Below are 11122 nucleotides of genomic sequence, written 5' to 3'. Positions count from 1 at the left end.
TGAGGGAACAACTGAGCCTTGCCTCCTGCTTCCTACCTCTTTAGGGGCTGTTTGTTTGCCTAAAAAAAAGAGGGAAATCAAAGAAAATGAAACCTATTTCTAAGAAAAATAGGTTTTGGGATTGTTTGGTTGGCTAAAAAAAGAAGGAAATCAAAGAATGGGAGATGAGATGATGTTAGTTGGATGAAAATAATATTTTATCGGATGATTTGTTGAAATAATATTTTATTGGATGTTATGGATGAGTTGTTAGATTAAAATAATATTTTATTGGATGTCGTGAATGAATTTTAGGGATGTAAATGGATAAAATTTCACTTTTTAAGATTTCCACCTTTTTATTTCCTTTTCTTAGTTTTTAGGGGAACCAACCAAACAGACCCTAATTATAGTGCAAAGAAAAAGCATGGGCCTCCCTTTGCCGCCAAAACGCTCCCGCTTGTAAGTTGTAAGGTGGCCCCCCTACAAGAAAACATGTTTCGTAGTCGCACCCCACGTTCTCTTGTTTTTATGTGGTTGTACTTGGAATCTGATGTTGTCCTCTTCCTTAGTACTCGGTGGATCACTTGCATGTGGTTTGAGCTTTAGTTATTTTCTCGTTTTCTTCACCGCTAACTTTATCGTAGCAACAAACCATAGGCAATCCGTTCACAGCTAAGCCGAACTGTTATGAGGTTTCAATATGACTCCCACGATTCAATGCTAGGCTAGATTGTTAACAAGCATAGAGAAATAAAACAACTAACAATGTGAATATAACCCTCACCAGTAGGGGTGGAAATGAACCGAACAATTAACAAATAGTTTGATAGTTGATCGGGTACTTATTCGGTCATATTCGATTCGGTAGTTCATGTGCCACTAAACAAAAATATTTTAGTATTCGAGTTTACTACGAATAGAATTAACTAGATGTATATTCGACTCGTTTGTCTATCAAATATTCGTTTAAAATTTGATCACTTATTATTTATATTATTGCACATATGATGTCATATTTTTAACATATTTACCATTTATACTTTTATTTTATGTACTGATTTTAAGACTTAAATAATCTTAAATTTATTTCTAATAAAAAATTTAATTTAAATATACATACATGACATATTATAAAGGAATAATTTTTATTTATGAATTTAAATACCATTTGAAAATCAAATTCTTTAACAAAATAAATATACTTTAATATTCAAAAAGTATTCATAAATATTTATCAAATACCAAGTATTCGAGTTCGAATTCAAAAAACTCCATATACGAATTAAAATCCGCATTCGAATTCGATAATTTTAAACAAATACAAATACAATCACCTTAGTATTCGATTCAATTCGATCATTTACCACCCCTACCCACCGGGATCCACTAATCTTTTGTAACCTTTCCTAGGATTGGGATCAGGATTAGCTCCAATTCATGAGGATTATCTTAAAAGGGTTCCAGTTTGATGGCACGAGGGCTCGAATTCGGACATAGAAATCCCCTAACCAAGTTTTCTCCATTGCATCAAACAGTGGGAAAAAAGATATTCAAACATGAATAGTGTTAGATGAAAGACCAAAGAAAAGAAAATATAAGACATGAATCAATCAAACATATATTTTGGACTTGTTTATCCTCAATCGTCATTACAGTGTTACAAGTTACAAGAATATACCAGAACACCAAAATCTAACATAGTAATAATACAGATACACCAATGACTTGTTTCTTTACAAGGTGTTGCAGAATAAATAAAGATTGAGCTACCTAATCTAGTTTACATGAACATATGCTATCGATCACGCTAGTTAAATTCAGGTTGAAGCTTTCTGAAGCAGATGATATTATGAAATCCATAAATAATACATCCATAAATAATATATACGGCTTCATGGTGCCACTTGATCATCTTCAAACTAAGCCAATATGGCCACAGGAACCGAAGTCTAAAAACTATATCAACCGATGTGATGCTGCTGTTTCTCCCTGCAAGCAAACCAATTAGATAAATTCATCAACAAATGGTCAAAACTCATTAATAATTCAATCTTCCTCACCTTATTTTTAACCTGATTTATTAAAAAACATAGAAAACTATAAATACTTGCTGCTTAAAAACCAATCATCATGAAGACAATCATCACAATTAGGCTCCATCAGAAATGACACTTAGGCGCCTCTTTACTTCTTCATGGTAGGCTTGCAGATTCTGGAATTCCTCTGTATCAGTGAACTTCACAGCCTAGAAAAACATCCGATAGTACGTCAGTAGACAATAATTTTTAAAGAAAATTTTATTTGTCCTAAGCCATCTTACATCTTAATTCTTAATTATTGCATGCATGTATGAAATTGCTCAAACGACTTGATCTAGTCCTTAGGAGAAACTCGACCCAAAATGCAATCTAGGCAACGATCACAAGGAAATTTATTTGAAAATATCATGATAAGAAAACTAACAAGAGCTAATGTTAAGGACATACTGTATCTGAGATTCAATAATCATTTTCCAAATATATTGCGGAGCTGATGAATGGAACACCCTAATATTGTGTCCCCTTTGTTCAGACTCCAAACCGTACATATACAAGTTCAGGCAACATGAACAAAAAGGAAGTTTTCTTTACCTATTCCTCGATACTACACTCTGATATTTATAAGGTTTAGTTACCAGTGGACATTACTCTTATGACAATTCATTCTCCTCCACTCTCATTTCCTTACATAGGGTAGGCAACAAGAGAAAAACATGGGGTCTCTACCACGTCAATCGATTAACTCTTTCTGTGAAGCCTCATAATATAGGTGCCCAAAAAGTTAATTTTTTGGAAGGAAAAAAGATTAAGATGATGGAACCAAACAAACAATCAAAAAAGAGAAAATAATTAGCAAATTTTACCGTCATAATCAACAAATAATTTCAACCTGGATTTCACAATAACCTGCAAGTCTGCAACCAAAATTTTCATTGATACCAATATATGGTCAAATCTCAAATTATAGCTAAACCAGCAGAAAACAAAATCAAGATCTTTGGTATGGTCACAATCTAATTGTTACCTCAAAATATTCACTGTCAAGCAAAATTAACTAAAGAAAAGAATATATTAGAGTCTCAACTAGTTCAAAGACAAACAAATGTCATTAATCAGTAACTAAGAAAATATATCATTCACGCAGGATTTTTGCATGTTGAGCTCGTTTGCACTCTTCCATTGGAACATTTATAAACTTCTGCTATTGACAATCCCTATAAACCCAGAAGGAAAATCCATTTGTTCCGTATCTTGTTAATTAATGATGAAACAATTTATGTGGTGACAAGACAGTTCAAGCGTCAAAGGGGACTAACAGGTTGATAGATTAATTCAAAAAAAAAAAAAGGATTCTCGGGGTTGACACAGTGGCATTGAGAAGGTCACTCTCGGATATGAAGCCAATCGGTAATTGATAGGTACAACAGGAATGATTCCCGTAGCCATTTTCACAAACTATTCACTTAGCAAAAGCATTTTCTGTATGTATAAAGATTTTTCAACTCATTCATTTTTTTAGGCTACGGCCTTTTCCCACATAAAAAATAAAATAAAAACTCATACATTCTTATACCAAACAGGGAAATTTATTTACAACTAATAAATGATAAATGGAGGCTCTTCCTTTTCTGTCATTTGCAGCATAAAAGAAATTGCTGCTGTCGTTTGTTTTGCATTCTCTATTAAGCATGCAGTCGTATTCTAGTTTTAATAGGCTAATAATCCAGTGCTTTTATGTACACAAGGCATGATTAGCTTCTGATGGTTCAAAAAACAAATAAGCCAAGTTCTTTCTTAAAATAACATGTTCTCCATGGTATAACATGTACCATACTTGCATGGGCATATATTCTTGCATGGAAAAACAAAAGCAAAACAATAACAAGTTTACCTGCTTCACTGAGTTTCTTAAATGCATCTCAGCCATCGTGAGCTCTCGCCGACTCCCCGATGAAGATGCAATTTCCATGTAAACCTTGCAGAGTTGCAAAGAAGCATGAGCAAATTTTTTAAATCGATCTTGATCATGCCATAAGTCTGAACCCTGCAGAAAACAATAGGTTTACAATTATCAAGAGTATTTCTGCCAGCTTATATAATAAAGACTCAATATCTGACCAGTATCTACAAATTCTATGATAAGTCATTGGCCTAGAGTTATAATAGCATATACGGAAGTTGTTGATGACAAGATGGATGCTAAATGGAGACGCATTAAAGTTTGAAGGGAAGGTGCTAAGCTCAACGAGGTATTTTTACATGGATTAGCTCATAAACCATAAACTGCTCAAAAAATAGAAATCTGTGCATTAACTAAGTCAATATCATCAACAAATTTATCACCATTCAAAAGTCTGCATTTCAGTAACAAAACTATATGCATAAAAGTCGAATGAGAAATACAAGCTATAAAGTCAGTTAATAATGAGACTCTCTCACTAAAAAAGTAAAAAAATGATGTAGGTGCAAACTGCAATTAAATGAGAAATACAAGGCAAGGGAAAACACCGAAAGTTTAGGCTATTCTATCTTTGTAGGTATACTGCTGTCCTTCCTCATCCAGCAACTAAGCATAGTCCAACCTCATTTTCGCATCATAAATTAGTAATGAACTAGTCTAGGAGCCAAATAATATATAATGTCATGTGGCTCATGCCTAAGGTTAGAAACAGAATAGGTATCATCCGGATATTAATAGCATTTAGGAATTTTTCTTTAGGTTGTGAAGAAGCTAGAGTCTATAAGTGTGGATTTTGTTTCATTTACATTTTGTAGGAAATCAATATTTTATGAGATAGTTATTGTTATTGCTGTTGGTAACTGGATCAAGTATGTAACCTTCATATTATTAGTGGCAGAAAACAACAGGAGTGGTTAGAGAGCACTTAATTAAGATTTTATAAGCCCCTGAAATTCAAGATACTTAAACAAAGAGAAATGAGCAATATACGTACTATATACCTACTACTTATCATTTAACCAACTGGTGAGAACTATATACTTGTCATTTAACCAATTGGGGCAACAACAAAGAGGCTGCTTAAAGACTAAGCTGCATGAAAACGGGTACAAGCACAGGTACAAGACATGGCATTTCTGCAAAATGCGGGTAGGGACACTGCTATAAATATGTATTTACATGAATATCTTATATGTAGTAAAATTAATAATTTACATGAGAATTAAAAATTGTTTTTTCATTCACATGTTATGAGAATTAAATACCTATAACATTTGTATGTTATCCAAGCGGGCTTTTAAAATCATAGTTCTGAACTAGCTATGAATGCAACGAAAGTGATGTATGAAGAACGATTTTCAACTAGTAGGTGTGATGTGCAGGATATATGTCCAAGAGATGTATGACGAGTGTTTTAAATTAAACATATATTATATAAATGAGTACATGCCTAATTATATGTAGGCATATGTTTAAGAAGTGTCCAAGTAGTTAGGGTGGGGGTACGGGTACCAGAACATGTTTGGCTGGGATATGGGTACAGCTTCAGATAGATGTACCCAAGTAACATAGCTTAAGGAGATGATATGTGAAGGTAACTAGATTGATGATCTTGATTTACAGTTTACCATTATGTTGAAAATAAATGTTGCTCATTAAAATTTGTCGTATGCTTCCAATTTAATCCTTTTGTATGTTTAATAGTGTACTCAAATATTAAAAAACTAGTCAATTGTAGTTCCACATAATTTAGTTATGCCGCACGTAACATGGTTGTGAATTTGTTATCCTTTGTTGCCAAGCATGAACTAACCTCCCGGACTGGTCGAAAGTTAAATCTATAAAAGATTGAAACATTAAATTCGCATCACTGTTAAAGGTGACTGAGCATAAAACTCAAGTGCTGCTCAGACTCCTAGAGCTTTTACAACTGTGCAACTGAAACTTTGATAGGTTTGATGCGACACATTATCTTGCTTTCTCTACCCAGCACAATGAAGCAGCAAGCTGGCTTATTCATTGAAAGGCACCATTAATCTTAACCTTCAGCCCCATAAAGGGTCTGAGTACCAAATAATAGCAGTAATAGTTTCAGTATCGGTTGAACAACTGATTAAACAATTATACGGTGATAGCATAAGAGGTAGGAGGATATTAGACGCAAAGATATGTGAAGTTTACAGGTATTAGACTCTACGGAGATTAAAAAAGAGTGAAGAGAAGATGAGAAGTACATAAGTAACAGTTTCAGTAATGTCCAGAATAGTAGGGTCAAGATCAATAACATGCGAAACACATAACATGCCTAGATCAACTGAGTTGTGTCTGTGAACAGAGTTCTTTTTTCCCTCCCCCTTCTTAGTGGTAAACTGATAATGGATTTTCTTTCTATTTTAAATTTGGGGTTGGGTGATTTGGGGTTAGGGTTTTGGAACGGGTGGGTTTTTTGAGTTTTTTTTTTTTTGGGGGGGGGGGGGGTCGTTTGCTACTTATTTCTCATGAAACATTCATACTGATCGCCAAAAATTTCTTCTTTTTAACATGTCAGCTCATTCCAGAAAATCTAACATTAAGCAAGGAGCATACCATGCGTCGTGCTTTTCAAACCCTAAGGAAACAAAATCTCAAGTTATTACTTCTTTCAGAGTTCACTAGGATGTAGAAACTGCTAGTTCCAGAGTTGATGAATACATGCCGATTCTTTCTCACTTCTTCCTATCCACCACAAATACACAGCAAATGAATATATCCTCTCAGTTGTTTCCAATGACATCTCATAAAACTTGTTACACTTTTCTACATCTAGAATGATTTCCAAACAAGACCATTAGTATGTTTGACTGCACTGGACCATCAATAAATGTTAGATTAGATGTTTTATTATGCAGTGTCTTAAAACAAAAAAAAAGCAAAAAATTGGAGCAGTCAGCTAAGCTGATTTCTTAAGTGCCGAGGCAGCCAACTTTTACACTGCCACTAAGACCAACTTAATTTGTAGGCCACAATAGATGGGATTATAGTACACACAAGCATATTATATAAAAATCAGTAAAATGACTGTTCTTCCTGGTGGCTGGATTGCATGAAACACTTCAGGAATCGATTTCTGCAATTTGGGGTTGATATTAAACATGGCAAACGAAATCGATGGTGCTTGAAATATATGATGACTTGTACTTAGAACATTACACCTGTACAGTAATAAATGAAACAAATTTCTCAACTTTTAAGCACATTGTAACAACTCATAGGACTTCAACATGCCCAATAAAATCCAACATGCTTCAAGTTCAAGTGAATTTCAGAACCAAATTAATATGTGCATTGTTGTATAATACAATACCTGGTATGATCTAACTTCTTTCAAAAGGGCTTCAGAACACATAAGCAGATCGCCTTTGATTTTGTGCCACCTGGCATACAGGCCCCATATGTCTGCTACGCCACCATTTTTAACAATCTGGCAACCACAAAAAAAAAGGCTACAGATTTAGGGTTCATTTAAATCCAGAAACTAGCAAATACATTACAAGGTAATCGAGAAAAACATAGCGTATGGAACAGATAGTATAGAGTGAAAAAAAAGTATAAATCATTCTTTCAGAGCTGTTTGCATAAGTACCTAATCAAGAACAGGTAAAATGTGAAGTACCTGAGCTAGAATACCGCCAAGCATGTTCATCAGAAGATCAATTTCTCTAGGATTAAGGAGACTCTGTTCAGAGTGTGCAGACTCTTCAGAGGTGTCAATCATAGAATCACCTGGACATGTTTTTGTATCATGTTTTTTAGAAGATAATATAGACACTACACAAGAGTCGGTCATAGAATTAGAGGAATCTCTTTGGGGAGTATGTTCATCATTTCTTCCAGTGCCATAAGCAGCAGAATCTGCAGTTTCAGAGGCATTTTCCTCAATGGCCCTCATCACAACATCCAATAACTCAACATCTACCCGTTTATTATTGGATAAATCAAGTACCTGTTTAATGGCCTCCAATGCCTGCAGTTACAAATCCAAAGAATTAAATAAGAGGTCTTTCACCAATACTGACTAATATGGATTATATGAAACCCATGGTCTGCATCATCTAAAGTATATTAGCAGTAAAAAGGTTTAGGCCGATTGAATCTAATTATTCACTGCTAATTTAACTTAAACAACTTAGAGATGAGTAAAAGGCTATTCGTCTTGTGAACTATAGGCTACTTCATATTGTGTATAAAATAAAGCAAACAGAAATGAATTGTATGGATTTTTTTTATTTTTTATAAACCTTTGTGGTACAGGAGCGTTTTCTGAAAGAAAATTCCACAAAGGGATAAAGGTCGAGACATTTTTGAGAAAAAATTGGGATGAATCGCTAAGGTTTAAGACAACTAAAAACAGATTTGTAAATGACCCTTCTTCATGAACAATGGAAAGATAGAAGATGGTACCACATAAACAAACATAACAGAGCAAACGCAAAACAGAATTATCATCAAGTGTAATAGCAACCATTAATTTGGAAGGAGTTACATCTCCAGACAGTGACAGTAGTTTATAAGAAAAGAAAAATATATAGGTATCATTCTCACCTGGGTAAAATTGCCAATATCAATAGCAACATGACTATAATTCTCCCAAAGTTGCCAAGTGTTCCTCCTGTCAAAATATCTATGTATCAGAAGAATCTGTGTATTAATCCACAGACCTAAAAATGTGCAAATATATAGTTTGATACCTGAACTTTAGTGCTTCCTTAAATGCAATGAAAGCTGGTTTGCTCTTCTTATTCCTCATATGCCTGGATAAAGCATCAAGAAATACATTTTAGAAGAGACAGAAGTATGAAATTACAACAATTAAGACATTATAACCAATGCTCAAGTTCATCAGTAAAGAAGAGGCCCAGATACTCTATTCATACATTTACTTCTAATGATGTCTTAGTTAATTTGGTATATAGGGCACATAAAAATAAAATACCAATATTTCTATTTTCTTAGATAAATACGATCTTAACATTACATCATATGTACAATGTTTGGACTTTGGATTTTGAAACAGAAACTGGAAATCTGATTTGGTGTCCTCAAAGGACACGAAAAGGAACAGTATCAGTCAGTTAAAGCAACATGTTCTTTCAAAGAAGATTTCGAGAATATGTAACACATACAAGAAAGCAATATTGTTCCAAGCCTCTCCATTTTCAGGATCAAGCTGCACGGCATGAGTAAACCCATCCAAAGCTTTTTCATAATCTCCAGCCTGTAAGTTCCAATAAAAACAAAATTCAGGAAAGTGTCAGGTGTCTCGAACAAAAGTTCAGAACATAGAATACAGTGCAATTACACCAAACTCTCCTTAAGAGTAAAAAATAACTAGGCCAATAATAAAAACAGTACACATTAAGGAGAATGTTAAGTTAAAACGATACATGCATCTATAAACAAGAAACGACTACCAACAGGTCATGAAAAGATACAGACGAAGCCAACTATACTGCTATACCTAGGAGTTAGACAAGTTAATGGACACAGAATATACCTTTAATGCAGCTGCTCCAAGTGCAAACCACCCGTCTTGAAACAAAGAATTGATGGCCAATGCAGATTCCCTGAAGAACAAGGTTTTCACAAAAACAACATTAGCAGTATTGTAACAATCTAGTCACAATTTTGCTAAAAAAGTATTTGAATTATGTCTATCATTCAACAGAGAAAATGAGATACCATAGAATTTTAGATGTCTCATAATCACCCCTGTTGTATGCACTACGAGCTAGAGATCGCTGTCAGGAAAGAAAAGGTTGATCAAATTCAAGTAGACCGCATGTTCAAAGATATTACACACGCTTCATGTTAAGACCTCACCTTAGCTCGAGCAGATTTATTGTCTGAAACTTCCAATGCTTTCTCATAATAAGCATCATTGTTTGTTACGTCACCAAGTGAACACCTGGCAGCAGCTTGCAATGTTTTTTAAAGAAGTACAATTAGGGGATAAAACAACACCTAATTTAGTTTAGAACTTGTCTAGATTATGCTGTGGTCACCTGATTTTAGCAACTTGGTTCTAGCATAAGTAAATTATGAACTGTTTCTAAATTTCGAGATCATAGGAACACAATGATAAAACAAACTAACATAGTCCTTTCATACTTTACAACTGAAGAAAGGGTTGCAACAATGTATCAAGTGGATTTTGACATGTTCTGCTCAAACGAGAGGAAAATAGAGCATCCAACATATCTACCGAGTTATGTAGTTGCTTACCATAACCTCGGATCAGTAGGCATATCAACCAATCTTGCCTTGATAAGGTCAACAGCAGCTGCCTTCTTATCTAATAAGCTGTTGAACATGAAACATTAGAAAACATGAAATCACCCATATAATGTCATGAAAGTATAATCAGTAATCAGAGTGATACCGATAGCAAAAGATAAGATTATCCCAAAGTTCAAGATCTTCAAAAGTTTTAAGTGCCTCTCCAATCATGCCGCAACTTACTAACAGCTCTCCATATTCTCTAGAAGAATAAAACATATTTATTAATACCAGACTGAAAAGAATTGCATTTCAACACAGAAAACAAACATACTGAATTAAAAAATCACTAATAATAACAACATTCCCATGTCCAGAAAATAAACTTAATACATACTTGCGCAATGCAGGTATAGTTGGGAGGTAAACCGCAAATGAAACTTGAATCCTTTGGGCAACCATCGGTAAATTTTCTTTAATAGCTTCAACCTAAAAACACAGCTACAAATAGTTAAAAGTTAAGAAACTAAATAGTAAATACCATAGTGGTAGCTGAATTATATATAAACATATGCATGTACAAAAGGATAAACAATGAACACATGTATGTCATGTGTCACATCTTCATTGTGGTTTACTGGTTCTTAAGTTCTCTGATAAATACTTAGAGCTCATAACAATTTATATAACTGCAACTGAATTGCTGATTTGTTGTCCTAAGAGTTTATTTCTCTGATAAATACTTAGAGCTCATAACAATTTATATAACTGCAACTGAATTGCTGATTTGTTGTCCTAAGAGTTTATTTCTCTGATAAATACTTAGAGCTCATAACAATTTATATAACTGCAACTGAATTGCTGATTTGTTGTCCTAAGAGTTTAT

The 11122-nt window shown here is 34.0% G+C and overlaps 1 protein-coding gene across 4 annotated transcripts in view; it reads right to left on the bottom strand.

Annotated features, from left to right (window-relative positions):
• Positions 1568 to 11122, bottom strand: part of LOC109823714 (tetratricopeptide repeat protein 27 homolog) — a 25509-nt gene continuing 15954 nt past the window's right edge. Inside the window, exons 7-20 of one of the 4 annotated variants that reach the window (XR_002242452.1) lie at positions 10634 to 10725; positions 10400 to 10498; positions 10243 to 10320; positions 9841 to 9925; positions 9700 to 9758; positions 9515 to 9584; positions 9144 to 9235; positions 8709 to 8771; positions 8563 to 8629; positions 7634 to 7984; positions 7325 to 7441; positions 3913 to 4065; positions 2043 to 2227; positions 1568 to 1971 (exon numbers count right to left, since the gene is read on the bottom strand). Coding sequence is in view for 3 of the 4 variants with exons in the window: in XM_020390060.1 (XP_020245649.1) it covers positions 2132 to 2227; positions 3913 to 4065; positions 7325 to 7441; positions 7634 to 7984; positions 8563 to 8629; positions 8709 to 8771; positions 9144 to 9235; positions 9515 to 9584; positions 9700 to 9758; positions 9841 to 9925; positions 10243 to 10320; positions 10400 to 10498; positions 10634 to 10725 (1422 nt within the window). In the remaining variant the exon portion in view is untranslated. Of the gene's footprint in view, positions 2228 to 3912; positions 4066 to 7324; positions 7442 to 7633; positions 7985 to 8562; positions 8630 to 8708; positions 8772 to 9143; positions 9236 to 9514; positions 9585 to 9699; positions 9759 to 9840; positions 9926 to 10242; positions 10321 to 10399; positions 10499 to 10633; positions 10726 to 11122 lie in introns of all 4 variants that reach the window. The other 3 variants (XM_020390060.1, XM_020390061.1, XM_020390059.1) reach the window with 3 other exon arrangements.

Source organism: Asparagus officinalis, chromosome 9, assembly GCF_001876935.1.
Source record: "Asparagus officinalis chromosome 9, Aspof.V1, whole genome shotgun sequence".
Classification (NCBI taxonomy): domain Eukaryota; kingdom Viridiplantae; phylum Streptophyta; class Magnoliopsida; order Asparagales; family Asparagaceae; genus Asparagus; species Asparagus officinalis.
Note: the sequence above shows the minus strand (reverse complement) of the source record. Positions and strands in the feature narration are given on the sequence as shown.